General features: G+C 49.6%; 9 protein-coding genes, 1 non-coding gene and 1 pseudogene across 11 annotated transcripts; 7 read left to right on the top strand and 4 right to left on the bottom strand.

The window, feature by feature from the left end:
• Positions 1–281: 281 nt before the first annotated feature.
• On the top strand, positions 282–1,316 carry BO87DRAFT_304582 (RTA1 domain-containing protein; the record flags this gene model as incomplete). Its single annotated transcript, XM_025619282.1, has 3 exons — positions 282–504; positions 564–656; positions 718–1,316. The coding sequence occupies 3 exons, from the start codon at positions 282–284 to the stop codon at positions 1,314–1,316; spliced, it is 915 nt and encodes a 304-aa protein (XP_025481426.1).
• Positions 1,317–2,325: 1,009 nt separating this feature from the next.
• Positions 2,326–3,446, bottom strand: BO87DRAFT_414529 (uncharacterized protein; the record flags this gene model as incomplete). Its single annotated transcript, XM_025626638.1, has 2 exons — positions 2,326–3,077; positions 3,143–3,446. The coding sequence occupies 2 exons, from the start codon at positions 3,444–3,446 to the stop codon at positions 2,326–2,328; spliced, it is 1,056 nt and encodes a 351-aa protein (XP_025481425.1).
• A 274-nt stretch (positions 3,447–3,720) lies between these two features.
• Positions 3,721–6,167, bottom strand: BO87DRAFT_355283 (ATP-binding protein). Its single transcript, XM_025621326.1, has 5 exons — positions 5,517–6,167; positions 5,098–5,463; positions 4,794–5,035; positions 4,401–4,741; positions 3,721–4,344 (listed from the first exon to the last, which is right to left on the bottom strand). The coding sequence occupies exons 1-5, from the start codon at positions 5,816–5,818 to the stop codon at positions 3,901–3,903; spliced, it is 1,695 nt and encodes a 564-aa protein (XP_025481424.1). The 5' UTR covers positions 5,819–6,167; the 3' UTR covers positions 3,721–3,900.
• Positions 6,168–7,568: 1,401 nt separating this feature from the next.
• On the top strand, positions 7,569–9,490 carry BO87DRAFT_432853 (uncharacterized protein; the record flags this gene model as incomplete). Its single annotated transcript, XM_025627634.1, has 3 exons — positions 7,569–7,753; positions 7,820–8,110; positions 8,257–9,490. The coding sequence occupies 3 exons, from the start codon at positions 7,569–7,571 to the stop codon at positions 9,488–9,490; spliced, it is 1,710 nt and encodes a 569-aa protein (XP_025481423.1).
• Positions 9,491–10,338: 848 nt separating this feature from the next.
• BO87DRAFT_t121 lies at positions 10,339–10,465 on the top strand. Its single transcript has one exon. It is a non-coding gene; the product is annotated as a tRNA-Asp (tRNA).
• BO87DRAFT_13278 (uncharacterized protein) lies at positions 10,356–10,658 on the top strand. Its single transcript, XM_025618063.1, has 2 exons — positions 10,356–10,570; positions 10,627–10,658. The coding sequence occupies exon 1, from the start codon at positions 10,413–10,415 to the stop codon at positions 10,566–10,568; it is 156 nt and encodes a 51-aa protein (XP_025481422.1). The 5' UTR covers positions 10,356–10,412; the 3' UTR covers positions 10,569–10,570; positions 10,627–10,658.
• Positions 10,554–10,681, top strand: BO87DRAFT_t122 (annotated as a pseudogene). Its single transcript has one exon. The product of its transcript is annotated as a tRNA-OTHER (tRNA).
• Positions 10,682–12,042: 1,361 nt separating this feature from the next.
• BO87DRAFT_457546 (uncharacterized protein) lies at positions 12,043–14,053 on the bottom strand (the record flags this gene model as incomplete). The annotated part of the gene is made up of 6 exons (XM_025628812.1): positions 12,043–12,387; positions 12,444–12,573; positions 12,647–12,753; positions 12,809–13,092; positions 13,377–13,931; positions 14,002–14,053. 6 exons carry the CDS (start codon positions 14,051–14,053, stop codon positions 12,043–12,045), a joined length of 1,473 nt encoding a protein of 490 aa, XP_025481421.1.
• Positions 14,054–14,982: 929 nt separating this feature from the next.
• On the top strand, positions 14,983–15,847 carry BO87DRAFT_395447 (uncharacterized protein; the record flags this gene model as incomplete). Its single annotated transcript, XM_025625187.1, has 2 exons — positions 14,983–15,121; positions 15,204–15,847. The coding sequence occupies 2 exons, from the start codon at positions 14,983–14,985 to the stop codon at positions 15,845–15,847; spliced, it is 783 nt and encodes a 260-aa protein (XP_025481420.1).
• A 759-nt stretch (positions 15,848–16,606) lies between these two features.
• Positions 16,607–18,848, bottom strand: BO87DRAFT_457543 (cation:proton antiporter). Its single transcript, XM_025628811.1, has 5 exons — positions 18,664–18,848; positions 18,269–18,601; positions 18,041–18,212; positions 17,444–17,978; positions 16,607–17,382 (listed from the first exon to the last, which is right to left on the bottom strand). Exons 1-5 carry the CDS (start codon positions 18,698–18,700, stop codon positions 16,963–16,965), a joined length of 1,497 nt encoding a protein of 498 aa, XP_025481419.1. The 5' UTR covers positions 18,701–18,848; the 3' UTR covers positions 16,607–16,962.
• A 521-nt stretch (positions 18,849–19,369) lies between these two features.
• BO87DRAFT_13230 (translation initiation factor 3 subunit CLU1) lies at positions 19,370–23,538 on the top strand. The gene is made up of 4 exons (XM_025618060.1): positions 19,370–19,583; positions 19,654–19,719; positions 19,790–19,845; positions 19,917–23,538. Exons 1-4 carry the CDS (start codon positions 19,547–19,549, stop codon positions 23,514–23,516), a joined length of 3,759 nt encoding a protein of 1,252 aa, XP_025481418.1. The 5' UTR covers positions 19,370–19,546; the 3' UTR covers positions 23,517–23,538.
• Positions 23,539–24,605: the final 1,067 nt, after the last annotated feature.

The following is a 24,605-nucleotide window of genomic DNA, read 5'->3' as shown; positions in this document are numbered from 1 at the left end:
CTTTCCTTTTCTTTTCGCCGATTGGTACCCCGTGCATATTCATACACATACATCTATGTCCAACAGCAAATAGCTCAACCCCTCTAGGCTCGATTAGCGCACAGCCTGCCCGTTCGGTGTCATTCGTTTATTCCTGTTTTCTGATCGTATATTAATCTGCAGCGTGTTTCGCTGGCTCAAAACCGCTTTCTCTCCTTACTCTGTCCACAGACGCACTTGGCCTCGCCATATAATCTTCGGCATACTTGGTCTGGACCACCTTGGCCTTCATTTACGCCAATATGTCGAGCCTTAACTCTACTGCGGAATATGAATTCAAGAAGCAATTGAACTATGGTTGTCATGCAAAGATCGATGGCTACGGCACATCGTATGGCTACGTTCCCTCGCTAGCTGCCGGCATTGTATTCTGTGTCCTCTTCGGTCTGTCGATGTTGCTCCACACATTGCAGCTGGTGTGGAAGAGGACCTGGTGGTGCGCTGTCTTCGTTCTTGGATGTATCAGTATGTCAACCCCTCCTACAAGAGTCCCATTCAACCGTACGCTAACTCGGCCATCACAGCGGAAATCCTGGGCTGGGCAGCACGTACCTGGTCTGCTGAATGCCCATACAATGGAACCGCCTTTCTCATGCAAATCTCTACCTTGATCATCGGTACGCAAGCTGGAACACGCATATCCATTTCATGAAACAGAAACTAATTACCTCTCTCTAGCCCCCACTTTCTTTACCGCCGGGATCTACGTGCTCCTGGGCCGTTTCATCCACCTGTTGGGGCCCGAGACCTCAATTTTGAGACCAAAACTCTATCTCTGGATCTTCGTCACTTGCGATATCATTTCATTGGTCGTCCAGGCTGTGGGAGGTGGCATGGCGTCGATGGAAGTAAACAAGGTCAACGGCGATACTGCTCCAGGCACACACACCATGGTCGCCGGTATCGTCTTCCAGCTCGCGTCTATCACGGTCTTTGTTTTCCTCGCCGCTGATTTCGTCCGTCGCACTCTCCGTATGCGGATCCTGCAAACCATGACTGGCACGATCATCCCTCTTCTCGGCGCGATGATCTTCTCTGTCGTCTGCATCTACATTCGGAGTATCTATCGAACCATCGAGCTGTCGCAGGGGTGGTCTGGCTACTTGATCACGCACGAGCGATACTTCATCGTCCTGGACGGTATCATGATGGTCCTAGCGGTTGGTGTGTTCAACATCTTCCATCCAGGATGGCTGCTGCCTAAAAACGAAGTCAAGCCGTTCCACCGCGAGATCTACTCTCCAGACGGGGTGGCTAGTGGAATGGAGATGCGATAATTTTGTCGCTTCTCACCTTTCCTATTTTCTATTCCAGACATATATTCATTGACCCCATTTCACTTTTTTAACCTTATTCTCAACGCCATGAATGCGAGTCCACGTGCTTTGCCTCTGGTCTCTGGTATGTCAACGCAGCGTTCAAAAAATCGATAGATGGATGGGAGTGTGGCATTATGTAATTAGCTTTTCCCTTTCAACTTTAATGAACTAGATGATTCCCCTGCCCCAGCACCATGGAAATCAATCAACTATAATCAACTCAACCAAAGGAATACTCGACAATCATGACAATCATAGCCAAGTAGCAAAATAACTATTCATTACAAACATAACATCGTAACATGGCCCCAAAGACCAGACCAGACAAGACAAGACACACCATTGCCCCAGATAAATCACCTTAACTCAACGATCAACAAATCTCAAAAATAAGACTACCCGCTGAAACACACCAACTTGAAACACGCCGCCGAAACACTTGACCCCCGAATCAGATAGATACCCTGTCCCTGTTCCTGACCCTAATCCTGATACTCAGACCAAACCTTAATTATTTCTCAAATTTCCCACATCATCCCTGCTCCTGGTTCCGACTTTTTATTATTCTGTTCCTTGTTTCGCAAAACGCCACGGCTGGGATTGTAAGTGGACTAAAGCATATAATGAATAATGAACAGCAAACAAGAAATGACAAAATCAAGGATGCTAACTAGCTAGCTTGTTGGTTGGTTGGCTCTCGGAGAAATAACTACCTGACTGATTGACTGACTAGCTGACGGCGGGCGGGGGAAGAAAAGGGAAGAAAACCACATGGTGTGAGAATGTTGCTTTTGCTTCTGTGTCACGGAGAGATAACATCTCATTGAACAGGAAGAAATGGTCGGAAAAATGGGGGAAATAAAGAGACCAACAGGAAGTAAGAAAATAACACCAAGTGACATCATCATAAATCGGATGAAAGGAACTATTTTTTCTCTCAACCTGATGATGAATGAAGCTGATGGAACTATACTCCATCCACGGCCTCAATCCATCCGAACATCGCGCCTGTAATAACCGCCGCGATGGCCCACACTGCACCCCAGACCATTGCGCCTTCGGCGTCTACCTGGTTCACTGTCCCTGCGACCTGCACAACTGTGTTGGCGAACAACATGCTTGCTAGCAGAACTGTGCGGGACACCAGCACTTGCGTCTTGCGGGACAGGGTACCCCATGTTTTACGGTAGACGGTGTAGGCTAGGTACTCCCCTTCGGGGCTGGATGTTCCCTCCTTGTTCTTGTTGTTGCTGTTCTTCTTGAAATTCCTGGAGGATGCACCCGTCGAGCTGGCGAAGAGGAAATCGCGCGCCGCCAAGCCAGCGGGGAGGAGGGAGAGGAATAGGCCCGGGAGAGCGGCGGGACCGGCGTGGATGGCGGTGACGTCCGGGATGTCTTGGAAGTGGGTGACGAGGGTGGTGGGAAGCCAGGGCGTGGCGTAGCTGAGGGAGAGGGTGACGGTGAAGATGGCGGCCGCGGCGATGGTGGTGTAGATGGTTGTCGGGCGGTCGTTGAGGATGGACCGGTTAGGGATGCGCGTGGAATCCGAGAAAGAGTGGAGGGGAGTGAGGTTGCGAAGGAGGACGAAGGGGAGAGTGGTGGAGAGGAGAGTGATGAAGTAGCTGGTTAGGATTGTCGTTGGGCGCAGGCTGTAGAAGGTCGAGAGGAGGCTGAAGGTGGGGAGGTGGGTGAGATAGGTGAAGGAGAGGACGTCGCGGCCTGTGGTATTTACTGGATTAGTCTCACTGATGATGATATGAAGTTATACGGGGATGAATATATACCGTCAAAACCCATGATCCAGGCAAGTCCAACCTCGACGGCCTTCCAGGCCATCAGACCTCCTACCTCCCACCATGTCTCAAGATGTTTGCTCACGCGGCCTAGTTCGCCGAGGGTGATCCCCGTCGTTAGGGAGAAGAGCGTCGAGCTCAATGTCAAGCTACCGAGCACGGCGAGGACGAAGCGCACGGCGGGGTGGATGCGGTCCAGGCGCGTCTTGTGACGCAGTTGGCGCGTCGTCTTCTCGGCGGTATCGTCGTCGGCTGCTGTTACCGCGGAGAGGACTTCTTTCTTGCGGGGAGCCATTGCTTTGTTGGTGGGTGGGATTGCTTTGGGGGATGGAAATTGATGGTGTGATGGACAGGGTCGGGGGGATCAGGAAGAGAGGGGAAAAAGAAGAGGGGAGGAAAGCGAGGAGAGGACAATGACAAGCAGCGAAATAAAGATGAGGCTGGGATGATGCGATGGCCAGAATGAGCTGCCGGGCGGTGAGAGATACCCTGACAATGATGTCACCGGTGACGATGCCCCAAAGAATCCAAAGACCCAAATAACTCGGATAAGATGCAGTTAGTGTATTCTATAAGACAGTCGTAAGTGGCTTCGAAGCGAATCTTCTAAATACATGGGTCGGTTAAGCCACTTTCCCACCATGTGGCACATGTAGTAGTAGTACACTGGGATATCCTCCGAGATCAGGTATCCCAGAGACCCTCCATCTTCTATATATCATACAGGCTCACCAGGCTAAACCTGGTCTTCAATTATCCTCCTTCTCCTGTTCTGGCTCCACGACGGAGAACTCTGCCGCACCCTGCTCACGACCCTTGTGGTCCCGCATGACCAGTTGATACTTGCCCTGGTTCCAGAGGTCCTTGATCGTCAGCTCCCGAGTACGTCCCAAGCTCTCAATGTCTCCAATGCGCGTAAGAGTGCCTTCCAGGTGCTCGTCGAATCTTGGCCAATCACAGATCTCCTTGAACGCATTCTGCATGGGCACCGAATCCGCACGCACCATCGCTCGCGAATCAATGGTGAAAATGTTCTCGTGATCGTAGCTCTGGATGAAGTCCGCGCGCGTCATGATCTGTCGCGCTTCATGGAGAGGGATCTCTGGAAGAATATGGCCCAGCTTCGGATCATACGTCCTGTCCATTTCCTCTCCTTTGTCCACAAGTGCTTTCGCCAGCACCATTGCCGCAGACTACACCTCGGTCAGTGCGCCGGTCTTTTGTCATCGACAGAGGGGGTTGCACTTACAGCATATTTCTGCTGGTCCATCACATCGTCGTCCATCTCAGGACCCAGGATCCAGCACTTGTTGAGGAACCACGTCTTCTCGGCCTCGCAGATGCTCTCACAGAGCTTCTTGTAGTCTAGGGCCTTGGCAACTCGGTTGAGGTAGGACAATCGTCCGCCAACGAGATTGTAAACCTCCTCAAGTTCCTCGTGGGTCAATTCCTGGCCAAAATACTGCTTGCGGTACTTTCTCAGGGCTTCCATTGCTCGGTCTTTCGGGAGGTCGCGCACAGGGATGACCTCCATTCTGGTAGCGTACTTCTTCAGGCGTTCGTACACCCAGTACTCGTCGCTGTTCAAAACTGTTTCCGTCAATACTCAAATATATATGCATGGATCTGTACATAAGCTTACCTGTTGTCACAAGCCCACTTGCAGCCCACTGTTCGGCCCGTTGCTGGATCGCCTCAAGCAGATCCTGGCCATCGTGATCATCTCGGATCAGGTGGGCACTGTTGATTATCAAGACCAAAGGCGACTTCTTGCTGCGCCTTCTGGCAAGAGCAACCTTTTCCAATTTGTTAAAAGCGCGCTCGATATCAAGGAGTGCGGTAGTATCCCGAGGGCCCTTGATACTGAAGAGACTGCCGATGTAACTGTACAAGTGGCGTCAGCAACCCGCTGTACACATAGGCGAAGAATAATTTAGTAGACCTACTCTTCATGGAACTCGTAGTCCAAAGCCTTTCCCAGACGAATTCGGAAAAGCTCCAGATCAGCATGAGCTTCGAACATGGCACAGCCCTCGCCGTCAATCTTACGCATTGCCTCAAGAAGCATCGACGTCTTTCCGGTCCCCTTTTCACCGATCAGTAGGTAATACCGACCTCCAGCGTTACCGGAGATGATTCTATCCATTCTGGCTTGCTCATCGCGATGCACCCAATGCTCCTCGTAGGTAGACTGGTGCTTTCCGTCTTCCACACCGGCCAGCTCGAGGGCCGGGTCACCCGGTTTGAAGGCGTTTTCCATCTTCTCCAGAATGAGATACTTGTAGTACCGATGGTACGCGTATCCAACCATACTAGCAGGTATTAGCATGGAATTACATCATTGAAAAAGAACAAGATAGCTTACCCAAGAACAGCCATCGAAGCAAGAGTAGTAGCCGCAGACTCCCCCATCTTTAATAAAGTCGACCGCAAAGTAGGTTCCTCTTCCGAGTCGTCGCTCCTCCGCCTTTTGCCTTCCTTGGAGGCATTTTGGTCCGAAGAGGAGGAGTCCGTATTTCTCCGAGTTGAGCCCTGTGAGAAACCCCGTCGATAGGAGGGGGTTGCTATGCGCGTAACACTAGTAGTTGTGGTTGCTGTCCTGGGAGGTGTCCGCAGGCCAGCCCGAGAGAAAGAGATCACGGACCGCTGAGCATTGCGATACCACATGGTTCTCTGCTGGGTATCGGATATCCCTGCTAATTATCGGATAATAATTCCGAGGGGGATAGATGATCACCCTATAATATCAAACAACGGATGAATGTATATATGAAAAACTGAGATCGAATGATATTGATAAAGGAGTGTGTGGAACTTTTTTAAAGGGCGGAGATGGGTCCGGCACAGAAGTGAGACACCACTCTATCTATACATCGAAAGAGCCGTTGTTTCAAGATGGAATCGAAGCCTGACAGCAACAAGGCTCCCAATGGCAAAGAATTGGGCAGAGAGAAGGTGCGGGAAAGAGCGAAGCAGCGACAAACGAAGGAATGAATGAAAGAAGGCCAGCGCACGGTGAGAAAAAGAGGTGAGTTGGAATCGGGCCCGAAACAGTACTGCTACCAAAAAGTCGGTACTACTCGCCCAGATCGGATTGGCGTGGATTACTCCGCTGCTGCGCCTCGCATCCCGGGCCCACCCTGTGGCTGATCATTATTCAGATCTATTGCTATATAGACTGATTAGTTATTAGATATGATGCAGATGGAATAATCGTTGCGGATCAGCTAGATTTGGATGTATTCTAAAACAATGAACTCCTCTTCAAATCGCACTATTTGTCTCAATTTTAGGCTTGCAATGGTTCAATCAGGTTTGTTTATTGGAATACCCCGGTCTGTATCACGTGACCTATATTCAATGCAGGATTGATGCTATCGCGGCCATAATATTATCCGCGGCTTATAATATATCATCGGTTGACAAGTCTATAACATCCATCTACGTAACCAACTATTACTATTAGTATAATCCAGCCTCCTCGATGGTCAACTACTTTAGATTCTGAGACATAACGTGATAGTGCCACTTCGCCTTCATCTGTGTACGAGAGCATTATCAGTTAGTCACCCACCTTTGCCTTATTACTGACTTAGTTCATGTTATACCTTCACGGCTGAAATTTATTGGACTTATGTTATGGATATCCAGTCCATCCACCTTGCGCAGATGGCCCAGGACAGCATATGCAGAATTGTCAAAGTATACTGAAGCAAGTCAATATAAGTACTTGACACAACCTCCAGACCATCACCGTTCGTCTACGGAATATTTCTCCCGTACTTATTCTTGGACCGACGCTACTCGGGGGCTACCTTATTTAGACTAATCAGGATGTGGAACCAATCCGTTGTCGGCATTCTTCAATAATATTCGCAAGCATGTTATAGACTATACATACAAGTGACAACCCCGCTCTCGCCTAATGCCTTTATCCGCTCCTGTCAGTGGGGCATCCGCAGCCAGTTGCAGAGTAGATAGGCGGTACTCCCCTTGGGCCGCGTGCATGATTTAATCTAGATGGGTGGTGAGGGGGGGAGGGGTAGGACCGGAAACTGATGCGTTGTTCATGGCGGGGAACCAAGGATAAGCAGGGACACAGCCAGCCAATCTTGCAAGGACGGGTTGTCGACACTCTTACTGTATTAAGTACTACTACTACTAGGAGATGCACGAGAATCCCTCGCTAAGGTGCACCTCGTTGGCTAATTCCACACGGTCGGCATCTCAACGGCTTTCTAATCCCCACCATTATTGGCACATCAGCTTCATACGAATTCGATGGGCATTCCATCCGTTGCATCGTTGACACGGGATATCAGGGACGGCTATTCTGCATGTGTAAAGTGCTCATAAACGACGCTGTAGGACCTTCATCCCGTAAAGTGACCCAAAAGAAGTACTGCTATTCTCAACCATGCCCGTCTTCCAATATTCTCCTCTGGATCAGGGGCCTTTCAGCACTCGCATACTTCGTCTGCTCCCAAGCAAGGACAGAGCCGCTCCGATCGCATGCCAGCTTTCCAATTATTCTCTTCTGGACGATACTGCCCAAGAGTATGACGCCCTCTCATACGTATGGGGAGATAAGGCGGACGGACAGTGCAACATCTCAATCAACAACCAGGCTTTCACAGTCGGGAAGAATTTACACTCCGCCCTCCTTAGGCTTCGAGGCCCTAATTTTGAACGGACATTATGGGTCGACGCAATTTGCATCGACCAGAACAACATGAGGGAGAAAGAGAAGCAAATCCAAAACATGGCGCGCATGTATGAGCAGGCTAGCCAGGTGATGGTGTGGTTGGGCGAGGAGGCGGATAATAGTACTCGGGCTTTAGAAGCTATTCGTGAAGCGGCAGAGGGAGTGTTTGCTGGAGAACTTTTTAATCTGCCATCAGACAGCATCCCCATTGAGGGGGTCAAAAGTCTGTTCCAGCGGACATGGTTTTATCGCATGTGAGTAAGTATTACCACGCTATGACCACCGTCCTCCCCCTCCTCCTGCTCTTTACGCAGCGATATCCAATGTCTAATGAGATATAACAGATCCTCCAAGAAGTAGGTCTCGCTCGGAATATTCAGATACAGTGTGGTCCTGTCAGAATGAGCGGTTACACATTTGCCACGGGCATTCAAGCATGGGGCTCGTATGCTGGCCCTAGTGTTTTGAGTACAACACATCTGATCCGTGGAGCAATCTTTCGACCTCAGTATGCAACGCATTCAATGAAGAAGCTCTCTCTGTCCGAATTGGTTGATATGCATCATACGAACGAGGCCACTATTCTGCATGATAAAATCTATGCTTTACTGGGACTGAGTTCTGATGCTCATAAAGCACCCGGTCTGTTACCCAATTATCAGGTGCCCTGGGAGCAGCTCTTTCAACGGTTAATCTGGTTCTTTTTGGATGAACACGTAAAAGTGAAGACCTGGCCTGGTAGGGAAATTGCAAGCATACAAAGCAGTGGATGGATCCTGGGGCTCATTGTCACCGCGGAAGAAACGCACACAAAGACCTTTTTGCAAGTGCTTCTGACTGGGCAGGCTAATGTGGACTACAAGAAAGCGTGGAAAGTAAGATGGACCATCGGGAAATCAGTGGAACCGATCAAGCAATATGACATTGTATGCCTCCTGCAGGGAGTTTCAGATCCATCCATCATCAGGTACTCGGATGGTTGTTTCAGAGTGATCGTGCTAAGGGCCGTTCTTCAGAAGACAGACGTGGCAGGAAATGCAGATCTCGAGAAAATACGGTCCGAGAAAAATCGTCCGGCTCTCAACTTCCACCTTGTTTGGGGCTGGAAAGAGCAGTTGTTACCTTCCTTAGATATACTCGACTTGGCAGCAGAGGCTGTTGGAACGAAGTCGGCAATTGAGAAGGTTCTGTGGGACACTAATGTGGCAATGCACGAGACAGCATGCAATTGTAAAAATATTTACTGGCAAGCCATGCTTGCAACCGAAGACATTCTCCGGCTATTCACAGAACGACTTGGATTTCAACATCCAAAGACATGGTTGGCCTTTTACAGCTTGGCGCTCTTGTACTCCAAGGGAAATATTGGCGACAAGAGAATACCACTCCTGAAGTTCGATCGAACTAAGGCAAGAGATATATTGCGGGGGAGGTGCGGTATCCAACATCGTTTGCAAAAGGATTTGGCGTTGTTGGTGGGACGTAATTACTGTCACCGGATGTACATCGATGAACCGGATTTTATTTCTGGCAGCATGGAGGTTCCCGAGCACATGAAGCTCCAACGAGCATTGAAGGATCTGCTACGTGAGATTAAGCACAGGCCCACAATGAAGCTCAATCCATTGTTTTGAGGCTGGACTCAAGAGCTATTCTGGCCTGTGTAGTTCTCACTGCTTAGGGGCCGCTTCTGAAAGCTCGGTACTAATGGTGTGGTGTCGCACTATCGATGCCATGGATACTACAGCTATAAATAGAAGCCTCGGACTTTCATCCGTATATAATTGCTTTGGGTTGAATGCTTGGCTATGAGTGCACATACTACTAAAGTACTGTTGCATTGCAGAATTGAATAAGAACCCGCCGATCTCATATATATATATCCGGCATTCAGATACGATTTCAAGGCTAGTAAATGTCAACCTTGATGAAGACCAAAATATACATCTCCAAAGTATTTGAACTACGCAGCATCTATTCCTCAGGACCCATAGGTATTTGCATTCATTCGGTTCCGTAATATTGTATGTTCTTGCGCGAAGCTACGGCCATTTTACTACATATAGTATTGGTCACATTTTGTAGAGGTATAACTGCATATCAAAGTCTAAACCACTATTAAAGAGGAGAAAAGACAAGATAAAAAAGGAAGCCCTTCTGTCAAGGACCAAACCTGAGTTGTCTATGAATTTCATCCCTAAAATGGTATCCAACAGACTCTCTGGGTGAGTCGAAAAGCGTTAAACTAGTAATGATGAAAGAAGCTTAAAGGAGCACACAATACCCTGGGAAAACGGGGTCGCCAATGGCGATGAATAAGCATCATGGAGCTGGACGTGAAAATTCTTCGAGCGTTCCAACCATCCAAAACATATATATTTGAACGCCGCCAATGGAACACCAACGAAAGATGAAAACTCAGCATGGATCGAACTTTCACCCTCTATATGTAAGGAAAAAGCCAAAAGAACCCCACATACGAGCCCGGATGGTCTAGTGGTAAGCTTTATCCAATCAAACATTCCACCACCTTCATTGTCTAACAAATTCATAGGTATGATTCTCGCTTTGGGTGCGAGAGGTCCCGCGTTCGAATCGCGGTTCGGGCCTATCTTCAATTCTTTTTTGGCTTTACTTCTTCGTAATCTTCCCTCTCTTAGCCTTTGTTTTCTATTTGCCACCTCATTACGTATACGAGCCCGGATGGTCTAGTGGTAAGCAGCCCTCAAATCAAACATTCCACCACCTTCATTGTCTAACCTAATAATAGGTATGATTCTCGCTTTGGGTGCGAGAGGCCCCGCGTTCGAATCGCGGTTCGGGCCCATCTTCTTTTTTTGTTTTTCATCATCCTTCCCCATCTATATCCATTTCCATATTCTTTGTTCCATTAAAACCCTCATTTTCATTGTCTTTTACCCCTTCTTTCTCTCCCTCCACCCCTCTATTTGGATCTTCCAAACTCTCCCCTCTTTGACCCATCGATACTTCTGTCTTACAAAGAGACGATGCGCATTTTAAATGATCTTCGCATCCCAGCCCGATCTCCTCAAAGAGAACTAATGGATGTCAAAACCCGCTTACTTACTTACCCATGATCTTGATAAAAACTGACAGGGAGAGGTCGAGGCACCAACCATTATCCATCCAACCTGCGCCCGAAAGACATGCCTATGCCTGCACGCGTAGTATCTATCAAAGCAGGAATTTCTCGCCCACCAACTCGAGAAGGTTTGTAAATACCAACTTTTCCGTGAATCATAAGATATGGCAATATGCTGGACACTACCAGGTTTGGTAATACCACCTGAGATCTCAAAATCGCTTGTCGTAGATTCTGTCCCTTTCAAAGTTATTATCTGTATGCTCAGTAAATGTACTGAAGTAAATATCATCTACTAATGAAAGCTACCCTGGTTACTCTCTCTCATTGTTACGTGGTGAACATAGCAATAACAACCCATATGGCACGAGCACCGGGGAAAAGGGGAGGGGGGAATAGGAGTCCAGGTCCAGGATCCGATGCAGGCGGCCGCGCCATATTGCCAAATTTTTTGGTACACTTTACAATCCGACCGATGAAATTGGGAGGCCGTCGTGAAAGAAAAGAGATGGATAGTACCTCAAAGGTTTGGGAAGACTTGTTCATTGGCTACTTTGAGTTGCTTTATTCTTCCATCTTGGTGAGGGGTCTGTGGACATTTATCAAGACATGGTCGGTTATGTATGTTGATTTTGGACAGGAGCTGGTTGTTTTATTTTTTCGAGGGGGCATAGGGTATAGGCCCTGACAGTGGGTTTTATGGAAATGACCTGAAAAATAGATGCATGGTAAGTAAGGCCTTAGAGTCAAGGGAGGGTGGTGTTTGTTGTTGTCATGCTAGATAGGGGCCATGTATCTGCTTCTTTAGATTCTTACGTACCCGTGGTGGAGGGCTGTAGTAAGTTCTGGTCCTACCGGTTGTACAGCTTCCGCTTTTCCATCCAATCTTTCCGTGCGCGGTCTACATGATCCTTCGAAGTATATTGTACAGGACGACTCGAGGAAAGACACCTTGCAACTTGGTACCTACAGAAATTGACATTCTAACCGTCCAAAACATTCTACATTCTATGTGTCCAAACAATTCTTTTCTCCCCTACCCATCGTGCCCACCGTAGCCGAATAAAACTCCAAGCACTGCTTTCACAACCCACTCTGCATGAGGACTCGCGTGTGGCCTATTAGCCGTTTTTCTTCACTTTCCGACTCGTGCACAGCCAGATGGAGCAGGCGCTCGGGAGGAAGATGTTGTCCTTCAGATCTCACTGTGGCTCGGTACTTGACTAAGACGTTCAGAAGTTGCCAGTCTCCCGGCACTTGTGACAAGTCGCAGTTAATTCTGCCAACAATCTTGGTTTGGTCTTCGAGCGATTCGAGCAGGTTTACCTGCTGCGCACTCCCCACAACAAGAATGGTAAGGGCCCCGTCAGTGCCTCGGGGCAGTGTTATATCGATTCGATTGGTGTACTCGTTGTCATAGGGGCTTCCCTGCGAAGAAGGTTAAGCCATCAGTAGCACCTCGATAGACCAGGCTCACGCATTACCTTGCTGACGATCATGATTATCTGCTGGTTCGCGTCGACCAGATAATAATATCTCCAAAATTTGAAGGACAGTTGCGGTCCCATGAGGCCGCGCAGTGTGCCACCAATACAAACGGCTATATTCCGAAAACTATGAAATGCTTGTAAGCTTTGAATGAAAAAAGAACGGGAGGATACTGTTACGAAGATGGCGGCAATCTTACTCGTAATGTGGCTGGTGAAATTCGATCTCGAATTCGTTTTCACATGCGTACTGAATGGCGTTTGAGATCTCGGCCGAGCCACTCAGACCTCCCACCAAAAGCAGTCTCTGACAGAGATATTAGTCACTTAATGCATACGAGAGCTACCAGATCGTAGAGTACCTTAATAACTTTGCATCCAGCGCAGATGTTAGCGCAAGCAATTTCACGCCGAATATGGCTAATGATCTTGATGGCAACACTATTGTAGATCAGCCGCAAGGCAGCATCCAAAAGCCCGGTATTAGTGGGCATTGATACAAGTCCATATGGAAACTTTTGCCGGGCCCATTCGGCAAACGGAAGTAGCTTGACCTTACTTCTCGTCATCCGACCAGACGTCCGACTTTGCTGCAACGCTTTAGCATATACCAGAGACTGGAGCTGAACAGCCCCACAGGCGTTACCTTACAAAGGATTAGCTGAAAACATGACCTCATTAGGCCTTACTCACTAGTGAACGCTGTCAATCTTTGATATTCAAAAGGGGTTTTCTAATCGACCAAAAATGTAGTTATGTCCTAGTCCTGCTATTAGTATAGGAAAGAGATTCCTGGTTATCAAGAAAACTCATACGACGGTGCTGCCACCACAATCGACCACCATAACTCCATCACCTGTCTGTTTGAAAAACCCCGGTCATTAGATTGATTCCGACGATTTGAAAAGGCCTTTGCCTGTAGTTAAATACTCACTTCACAAAGCTGCCCCATGTTGAATCCCCCTTCACTGGCGGCGTATACGGCGACCGCCTCGGCCTCTGAAGTAAAAGAGACGCTTGCGCCTTGAGGGCTTGTAAACCCTGCTGAATATACAGCCTGTTTCATCTTAATATGCGCAGAACTCGACCAAGTAGATGGCGTGGTAAATACGAAATGTTTTGGCATTCCGTTGAGTGTGGGGTCATCTTTCAAGGCACTCTGAAGATGTCCTAATATCTTTCCCAGGAAGTCAGATACGACGAGGGATGGATCCTCGCGTTGCCTGCGAGGTAGCTGCGGCCATGTCGACTCGACTAGCTCCTTGAGAAGCTCGTCATCAGAGTCTCGCAATATGCGAGCATCGTCGAATATATGTTTTATCCAATAAATGCAGTTCTTTTGGCGTTGGGCATCCGCTCCAATACAGCATGACAAGCCCTCCCCCTGGGTGTACGCAATCGCCGTTGGAATGATATGGGTATTGTATATTTGTAAGAACGTAGGAAGCCCATTCCACCCATTTGTGGTGACATGATAGCCGACGACTATTCAAAATGGGACGTGAGTGATGAACACATGCGGGAGAAGGAAGCATCTGGAGAGCATGAGTTTTACCTGTTTTACTCGCCCCAAATTCGATATTAATGACCAATCTGGACCTTTCCATGCTTCTGAAATGAGAGAAATCTAGAGAGATACGAGGAACAAGAACGATTGGATGTCGAATGCAGGAACCTACGGCTACGAGACAATGAGATCGTAGCCTTTGGTACGGTTCCACAATAAAGAGATCCTAGTCTTGGTATGGTCGTGAGATAAAGAAGTTGTGACTAGGTGGGGTAGGAGAAGGTTTTTTTGCTGCTGCTGCTGCTGCTATTATTGTGGCGTTTGCTGGCTTGAGAGACAAGACAATGTCACGGGATTGGACTTTGATGCCCAGAGTGATACATACACCCTCTTTCCTCCTCCTTTGTCCTTCCTCCGTCGCTTCTCTTCCCATCATCACGCCCACACCCATCCTGCGTCTTCGAAACTCTGAGAATCATGGCGGGTAAACGAGGCCGTAACACAAAGAAGCTAAAGGTTGATAGCCCCCTTCTCACCTCCTGCCTATCATCCTGCATCTACCTCCCAACCCTGGCAATCCCCGGACTTCCACTTTCATGGCTGATCTTCACATAGAAGCCACAGGATCCTCTGCCAGAGAGTCCCAATGAGCCGCTTGAGCCTTCTCCTACTGAATCCCCGAAGGGCAAGTCACCGTCCGATACCCGACCGTCCAGAAGGCCCTCGGTGCACCTGACAGCTGAGGACTTCGATAAATATCAAAGCCATTGTCATCGCATGACACTCAGTCAAGTGGGATACTACCCCGATACGAATGCAGTCATAATAGATTATCTCAACCTCCGAGACGAAGTCCACTTCTGGACTGATGCATTTGTTTGTGTGGATGAACCATCCCTTTCCAGAGTACAGAAACGGATGATCATTCGAAGACTTGATAAATACTGTATCCAAGAATCTTGGACTAAGATTCAGTCCCTCCTGCCTCCCTCATATCGTGCTGTATTTCACTCATATCTGGCCGAAGCAATGATCTACCAAACGATATTCACTCATTTGCTCGAGAAGCCGTTCAGGTTCCTAGATGGGAAACGTGATGGAACTGACAAGACTGGAGACTTGTCGTTCTCCGAACGAATCCAGTATCTGTATGAAAGATACTACGAATGTGAGTAATCCAGCTCGTTTCCAATTACATGAAAGGGTTCTTTTTTGTCTAACAGGCGGGATGTCATCCCTGGTCTTCTTAGCAAGCCCGGTCAATGCTGTATGGTGGAGGTCGGTCACACTCAGTCTTGCCAACCTGAAAGAAGACGCCATGGCCAAGTCCCCTCGGGACAAAACACCTTATGAATGTGGAGACAGGAGCCGCAAGCGGCAGGCAAACATGGCAAAAGACCTGGCGGATCAACTTCTGGCAGACAGTTTGTTCCAGCTGCTCCTGCGTGAGTTGGCTGGTGCAGAAGAAGAGACGGCGCGCCGTGAGCGCCTGGTGAAATTTTTTCAGGACACTGCACGAGCCCTCACAAACCACGAGGTTATGCTGGGTGGACAGGTGAAGGTTCATCAGCTTCCTGAGTTGGAGCAATTTGATACTTCTACGGGGCTCATGTTCTCGGCAAAGTTTCAATTCAAGGAGCAAGAGGATCCTCCACTGTGCGTCCCCAAGCCACACGGCCGGGTAATCCTCGTGGTTCGGCCGGGAGTGTGCCGGTACGATACTCCAATCCGATACGTACCATTCAGCCATCGGCCTCTACGACTCGAGGAACTGGAGGGGGAGCCTACCTCCTGGTTAATTTGTAAAGCCGAGGTTTTGACGGAAACAGTGAGAAATGACCGCTCATTTGACAACTATGAGTCTGACCCCGAGGACAAAGATGTCTCCCCCTAGTTGATATACCGGTTTAGCTGTGTTGTCAGGTTATGCTTTGCGATATCGTGCACACCTAAAATGCTTTTTGTTTATGAGAATAGGAAGATTTGTCTTATTATTCATTGTCCGAGCCAGCTGAATCATATGCTGTTTTCCACCTTTGAAGTTGCCACGCCCCAGTCTTTGAATGAACCTCTATATCAAATTGATAGTGTATATCACCAAGGGAGCTTGCCCTTAACGTTATCCATCAACCAGACACAAGTATATAAAGGACCCCGTAGACATATTGCCATTCGTGTCCAGCAACGAAATCCTCCTGCAGCAAGCAAAAGGCTGAAAGGAGGTCCAGAGGTTGGTGGGGGGGGGGGGGGGAGAGGGGACATCAAAATAATCTTGCTATAACAGCTACTGATACTACTGATACTATTGCTTTGTTTCGTTGTTATTTCTCACGATGAAATGTCTCGGCATTCTTTATACCAACTGCACTCTACTTTACACAGCATGGCAAGAGCCACCCAAACATCGAATTTTCCTCTACCCCCGTCTATTCCAAACTCAACTCCGTCACCTCTGCTCTGTAATCATGTCCATGTATGTCGAACACTAGGCACCTAATCATCATCAGATAATATAGTCATGCACGCCCGATGGTCAGAATTTTTCTTAGATCTATGTTACTATAGTGCCCCGACTGCTACGAGCTCACATGCCTCAGCCCTACACTGAAGCAGGAATTGCCAAGTGAAGAAAAGTGGGGTATAAATGATGTGGGCGTTCGGGAATAATATCCCTGCAGGAAGATAGTATAGTTTGGTGGCATTTTAGGCTTGACGCGTGCTTTGTGCCAGACAATAGCCTTTCGATGCTGCCTCAAAGTTTGCGAACATTTACAGCATAATAAGCATGTCTTGACATGATCATCGGTTCTAGAATCGATGTTGATTCATCCGATTTTCCTGCAGTGAATATTCATCTCCTGCGCTTAGAGCCTAGAGCTGGATGATACCCTGTAGTCGACTATTTTGCAAGTAAGCAGTTGACTGAAGGTTGGATATTCGTGGGGAAAAGGCTCTGGGCCAGACCTGAGTGGCCCTCTGGAGTGTTGAAATGGTATGGTGCCTAGCATATCACCCAACTGAGGAATCGATGCTTGAATCACCACTACCGCCACCACCAGCAGGAACAGCCTCCTGAAGGCCCCATGCTCCCTTCTCTATCTTCTTTCCATGAAATTTCACCAGCAACCCCACAGTTACAGGGCCAAGGACCGTGTTAAGCAGAATCGCCCAGACGGCGGTTATAAAGGCATCCTCGCTCACGTACGAAGTCTCATTGTACCCGACCTCGACAATGAGAAGGCCGATCTCGCCGCGGGCAACCATTGCCGAGCCGAGAAGTAGGCCAGAGAGACAGACTATGGACCAGACTGGTTTTGTGCTGTCTTCGCTGGGGTACTCTTCGCTGGGACACTCTTTCGCCGTCTTTCTGTTCAGGAGATTGGAACCGGAAAGTAATTGCCAGAGAGGGACCCAGATTCCGACGATGAGCTGGCCATTGTTTTAGTTGTCATGTCAGAACCAAGATTAGCGAGAGAACGGGAACTGATACCTTTGCAAACAGCATAAGAAGGGTAAAGACGATACCCCTCCAGATCCTCTTTCCCGTCCAGAGCTGCACAAAGGGGATAGCGAATCCAACACTCGAAAAGAAAAGCGGCTCCATAAGATACTTTTGCACATCTAACAGATACCGCTCGAAGGTGTGTACAAATGTCGGACTCTTGTTCTCCTCCCTTTCGCCTTCCTCGCGGCTCATAACCACAAAGGGTCCATCTGGATGCTTACTAGGGATATAAGTTAAGAACGTACCAGCCAGAAATGCACCGAAGAGGATGGAAGTCCCCGTATACGCGGCAATACTGATAAATGCGCAGAGGACCAAGATCATCAGAATGATGTTGGAGATGTGGTCGAACCGAGCGAAGTGATACTCGATATAGCGGCGGAACAGTGGCGCGAAGAGATACTTTGTTACCAGGGGGGTTACAATAGCCATTCCGATGGAGGCTACGATCGGGCGGCCAATTAGCCAGCCTAGGTTGACAGAGTGACCTTGACTTAATTCGCCTAGATCACTGATGACGCTGTTTTACGTGAGTTTGAACACTGTGAATGATCTGGGGCTTAGGGCAAGAAGCTTATCTACCTTAGCATTACCAGGCCGACAACATCGTCAATGACAGCTGCGCTTACGAGGATCGATCCGACGCGAGTTTGGGCGAGATCGACCGTGCTGGAGGCAGTTGAGATAACAGCAAAGGTCGTGCCAAGAGAGGTAGCAGACAAAGATGCTCCCACGATGAATGTTTCAACAGCACCTGTCGGAACGTGTCACCTTTGATATCCCAATCAAGTACAATGTATAGTTACTCACCATAACCGAATCCTAGGTAGAGGAGCAGGTACGAAAGTCCGATCGGAAAAAGAACCCCTGTTGCAGCGCCAATCATACTCAGAAAAAGATTCTTCTTTAGGAGGTCAAGACGGGCTCCTAGCCCGCCTTCAAAGATGATGAGTATCAAGCCGATATAACCTAGCGCAAGGAAAGTGGATTGCCAATCTTCATGCAGGATGTTCGCCAGTGGCGTTCCGTAAATAATACCGACGGCGATCTGGCCAATGATGCCGGCGCGGATGATTTTTGAAGAGATCCATTCCGCTAGGGAGAGGAAGAGGAAAAAGGAGATTAGGATGAGAATGTTGACAACTGATGTGGTTAGTTTCTTTCAATGATCAATGCTAGTGGTGAAGGGATCATTGTCAACGTACTGCCTGGTTCGTGATAGGGGAGGAAACCTCCAGCCATGATTGTAACCTTTTCAATCCTAATGCCTTTACCTGTCTAACAGACTTGCTCAGTAATATGTAGTGGTGGGTATATCAATGGAATTTGAATCTCAGTCTCAATATACTTCTTTTTGATCAATGAAGTCTTGTGCATACTACAGATAGTGTTGGTAACACATCTGTCTGAGGTCGCACAAAGTAAGGTTACGGGCAATGATCTCACTGTTCAATTTTGTCTGCGAGAGCCATGGTCTACTACTAGCAGTGTCTACTTAACTATCGATCTTCTCCGCAAAACCAAATTCCTGTTTAAATTTCAATTACTAGTTACTCAACTTCACGATGATGCAGACTTACTTGGACTACTTTGACTACTATAATATCCACACCTTATCTGGTCGCCGGGGCATCGTCCCAACTGATGTGGAGAAACGACCAAATCCACCAATTTAGTTTTTGGTGCCGGTTTTGGCTCTCCCACCGCCCGAGCACTTCCGAGGGTATTCCGCATCCGCGAAATTTTCTCTTTGCCCGGCTTCCCCGTGTGCTCTTCTCCAGCTTCAACCTTTTCCCTCCATCCTACCAATTCTTTCTTAATCGGGTCTTTTTTTGGGTTCCCTTTTTCTTGTCCTGGGTACGGGGTCGGGTTGTATTCGATTCAATTGCCCTTGTCCTTGTATCATACCATTTTGCTTCTGTTTTACCCTCCGTCCTTTTTTTCTCTTCCTCTAAAACATCCTTCTACTACTTCCACCGCCACCCGCTTTACATTTGCCGTCATCAGGTAGCTCTGTCTAATCAAGTGCTACCTATCCATTCTATTATCTATTTCTCCCTTCGATCTACCACCAATTAGTCCGTCATAATGGCCCAGACCAATGGCGAATTGGAGCACTCGAAAGGTTCGCTCTCCTTTCCCGGCCGTCAATCACCGATGCCATATGTCCGATAAAACTAACCTCCTGTCCACAGAGACTCCCGAACAGCTCACCAATGGTAACCACCCTGAGGAGACTCAGGAAGAGGATAACACTGGTGGTATGTCTCTCCTGTCGCTTCATGGCTCAATCTTGCGTACCTGTTACTGACCATGAGTCATCGTTTACAGGCCTCTTCCAGATCACCGTCAAGCTCCCCCATGAGCCCTACAAGATCCAGGTGATGGTGGGTATTATGTCTACAGGTGTCATGCGACTAGGGGAATGATTCAAAAACCCTCTAACCCGTATGCTTAGGTGTCGAGCCAAGAACAAGTTCAAGATGTGCGCCAATCGATCGTCGAGCTGCCCAGCACCTTCCAGTACACCTGCTTCCACCTCGAATTCAATGGCCAGCGCATCAATGACTTCGTCGAGCTGTCCGAGGTGCCCGACCTGAAGGCTGACTCCGAGATCACCCTGGTGGAGGATCCCTACAACGAGAAGGAAGCTCGTATGCACGTTGTTCGCATGAGAGAGCTGGTTGGCGCTGCTGGTGACCGGGTGGACAACCTCCACGGTATCAGCGCTGGTCTGTCGCTGCACGATGCCATCTCCGCCGAGGTGGCTGAAGCGTCGGAGAAGGAGCACTCCCTGTCCAAGTACGACATCACTAGCTCCCCCTCTTTCAAGACCATCCTCCCCCGCGCCGAAGCCCCCCTTCCCAAGACCGTCAAGGCCATCTCTCTCTCCCCCTGGAACCCCGTTCCTTACCACCTCCGCCAGAAGGGCCACTTGCTCTACCTTCAGGTCACCACCAACGAGGGTGAGCAGTTCCAAATCACCTCTCACATCTCCGGCTTCTACGTGAACAAGAACTCGAACATGAAGTTCGATCCTTCCCCCAAGACTATCCCCAAGAGTGGTCGCGCGCACTCGCTGCTCACCTTGATCGCTCACCTGTCGCCTTCCTTCAACGCCTCTTTCGAAGCCCTCCAGGAGTCGAACAACAAGAAGGATCTCCTGACCACCTTCCCCTTCCAGAACGCCATCCCTAACAACCCGTGGCTTGTTCCCCCTCCCACCTCGACCGCCAACGCTCACCAGCCGGACATCACCCGTTCCCAGGAGAACTACCTCATCTCCGGAGTTGACAACGCGGAGACCCTCCGTGACTGGAACGAGGAGTTCCAGACCACCCGGGAGCTGCCTCGCGAGACTGTTCAGGACCGTGTCTTCCGTGAGCGCTTGACCTCCAAGCTGTTCGCTGATTACAACGAGGCCGCCGCTCGTGGTGCCGTTCTGGTTGCTCGTGGTGAGGTCGCTCCTCTGAACCCCACTGAGAGCCGCGATGCTCAGATTTTCGTGTACAACAACATCTTCTACTCCTTCGGTGCGGACGGTGTTGGCACCTTTGCCTCCGAGGGAGGTGATGAGGCTGCCCGTGTCGCTGTCGGTAAGGATGTTGTGGGCATCAAGGCTGTCAACCAGCTCGACATCAACGGTCTCTTCACCCCGGGAACTGTTGTCGTTGACTACCTTGGCAAGCGTATCGTCGGTCAGAGCATTGTCCCCGGTATCTTCAAGCAGCGTGAACCCGGTGAGCACCAGATCGACTATGGTGGTGTTGAAGGAAAGGATGTTGTGGCTACTCACCCCGACTTTGTGTCTGTCTTCGAGAAGATGTCCAAGGCTCTTCGCGTCAAGAAGCACGCCGTGTGGGACAAGGAGGGTCAGCGCCACGAGCTCGAGGGTAGCGTGGAGACCAAGGGTCTTCTGGGTACTGATGGCCGCAAGTACGTCCTTGACCTCTACCGCGTGACTCCCCTGGATGTCATGTGGCAGGAGGAAGAAGGTAGCGATGCCTACCCGCACCGCATGTCGGTCCTGAGACTGGAGCTCGTTGAATCTTACTGGAGACACAAGATGAGCCAGTACGTGAAGGCCGAAGTCGAGCGCCGCCGTAGCGCCAAGGCCGAGGCGGACGCTGCCAATGCTGAATCCTCCGAGGCTACCGAATCCAAGGAGCAGGCCTCCGAAGAAGAGAAGAGCGAGGAGGCTGCTGACCAGGAGCGCGTTGACATTTCCGGATTCTCGCTTGCGCTGAACCCCGATGTCTGCAGCGGTCAGGTTCCCCAGACTGACGAAGAAAAGGAACAGTGGGCCCAGGACGAGAAGGAGGTTCGTGAGACCTGCGACTACCTGCGCTCCAAGATCATGCCCGAATTGATCCAGGACCTGCACGACGGTGATGTCGGCTTCCCCATGGACGGACAGTCTCTTAGCCAGCTTCTGCACAAGCGTGGTATCAACATCCGCTACCTTGGTAAGCTGGCTCAGCTGTCCAAGGAGAAGGGTTCTCGCCTCGATGCTCTGTCTACTCTTCTTGTTCAGGAGATGATTGCCCGTGCCTTCAAGCACATTGCCAACGAATACCTTCGTAACGTGCCGGCGCCGTTCGTCGCCTCCTGCATTTCTCACTTGCTCAACTGCCTTCTGAGTGCTGATGTCAACCCCAACCCTGTTGCCGAGATCGACGCTTCTCTGCGCTCCATCTACCCTGAAGGCGACTTCTCCTTCGAGAAGGCCACCCCTGCCACTCTCCGGGCTGAGATTGAGAAGCAGGTGACCATCCGGTACCGCTTCACCCTGGAGGCCGAGTGGTTCAACTCTCTTAGACACTTGCAGCTTCTCCGTGACCTGTCGATCAAGCTCGGTCTGCAGCTTGGTGCCCGGGAATTCATCTTCGACAAGTCGCAGATCCCTGCCAAGGCTCCTGTCACCAACGGTGCCAACGGTGCTGCTCAGGAGGAGGGCAAGAACAAGAAGAAGAAGAAGGGTGGCGATTCCAGCTCTCCCGCCCGCGCCGCCAAGGAGGAGAAGCCCATCCTTGCCATTGTCCCTGATGACATCCTCAACATTGTGCCCTTGGTCAAGGACGCCTCCCCCAGGAGCTCCCTCGCCGAGGAGGCCCTGGAGGCCGGTCGTATCTCTCTCATGCAGAACCAGAAGCAGTTGGGCCAGGAGCTCATCTTGGAGTCTCTGTCTCTGCACGAGCAGATCTACGGCATCCTCCACCCCGAGGTCGCCAAGCTCTACCACCAGCTGTCCATGCTGTACTACCAGACCGACGAGAAGGAAGCGGCTGTCGAGTTGGCTCGCAAGGCTGTCATCGTCACTGAGCGTACTCTGGGTGTGGACTCGGCTGACACCATTCTGAGCTACCTCAACCTCAGTCTTTTCGAGCACGCTTCTGGAAACACCAAGACTGCGTTGGCTTACATCAAGCATGCCATGGACCTCTGGAAGATCATCTACGGCGCCAACCACCCCGATTCCATCACCACTATGAACAACGCCGCGGTGATGCTGCAGCACCTTAAGCAGTACTCGGACTCTCGCAAGTGGTTCGAGGCCTCGCTGGAAGTGTGCGAGAACCTCTTTGGCCGCCAGTCCATCAACACCGCGACCATTCTGTTCCAGCTGGCCCAGGCTCTGGCTCTTGACCAGGATTCGAAGGGTGCCGTTGGCAAGATGCGTGATGCCTACAACATCTTCCTTAGCCAATTGGGTCCCAACGACCGCAACACTAAGGAAGCTGAGACCTGGCTGGAGCAGCTCACTCAGAACGCGGTCTCGATCGCCAAGCATGCCAAGGACATCCAGGCTCGTCGTCTGCGCCGGGTCAACATGAACCCTCGCTCTCTCGGCACCAAGATCCAGCCTCAGGTTGGCCAGACTGCTCCCGAGGCCGCTGGAGCCAGGGCTCCTGGCAGCGCCTCCCTGGACTCCCGTAGCGTCGATGAGCTGCTGAAGTTCATCGAGGGCGGTGATGCCGGTTCTTCCAAGGCCAAGCAGAAGAAGCGCGCTGCTGCCAGCAACCCCAAGCTCCGTGGATCGAAGAAGTCTTCGGCTTAAGCGTGATGGGTTGTCTCATATTCTTTTCCTACCTTCCAGTTCCCTATGCATGGCCGCTGGCCGAGCTTACAAAAATAATCTTGGGTTTATTTCCTTGTATTATGCCTGTCTTAATAGAGGTATTATTTGGCTCTATATATCCCTGCAAAGAGTTGATGTTTTGGATGAGCGGGCCGTTTGCAGAAATCTCTCTACTCCCGCACCACATTGGGTGCTGATGGTTCTATGTTATTATTTTCTTCTTATTTTCTTCCCATTGTTCTGTTCATTTCATGTCTTTTGGCATGGATTCTCTCTATCGCGGGCAGTGCATAGCCAGGCCGGGCGATTCGCATGCTATGTATTATATACGATGATCGGTGGTTATCCCAATACGACTCTGTAACGATGCTATGTCTTTGATTCATTATCTCTCCTGTTCGTAGCAGAATATCCCATCATACACCTAGATGTCTAGAACTACTAAGCCAAAGTCGTGGATGGCTATCCAAACTACTATGTGAATAAGACTGAAGCGAGAGACCCTGACTCTGTATATCCTAGTAACTAACCATAAGAGAGATATTGGATCTATCGAGGTGTCCCTAAACATACTTATTACCTCACAGTTATCTGGTCACCAACCTCCCGGATGACATGATGGAATTTACAATACATCAATAAATATATTCACTTTCCTTGGATCTCTCTCTCCATCATGGATGTAGAGCTCTCTCCCAACATTTACCCGCGATGTAATTGGCGCAATATGAAGGGTCGTAGTACTAGTAGTATCCAACCGACTGCGAAATGGGCGAAAAGCATGTTTGTGCACTATGACATCTAAATATCCACTTCTTACTACTTACTAACTCTAGAGATGTTACGAGGAGTGGGAAAAGCATCGCTGAGATGAAATCCAAAGCCAGGACTGGTCAAGACTCTGACCGTTTACCACCTCCCCCACCCCCAACGACTAAGAGAACCGGCCCAGGGACAGGCTGTGGTATCCCAGACGAGGGACTGACTCAATGCTCCAAGATAAGTGGACGGCGCAAAATGACCGAAGTCGGTCATTCACGGGAAAAGAAAAATCTTAGAATTGTTCTG

This window comes from Aspergillus neoniger (assembly GCF_003184625.1).
Source record: "Aspergillus neoniger CBS 115656 unplaced genomic scaffold BO87scaffold_10, whole genome shotgun sequence".
Classification (NCBI taxonomy): Eukaryota; Fungi; Ascomycota; class Eurotiomycetes; order Eurotiales; family Aspergillaceae; genus Aspergillus; species Aspergillus neoniger.
Note: the sequence above shows the minus strand (reverse complement) of the source record. Positions and strands in the feature narration are given on the sequence as shown.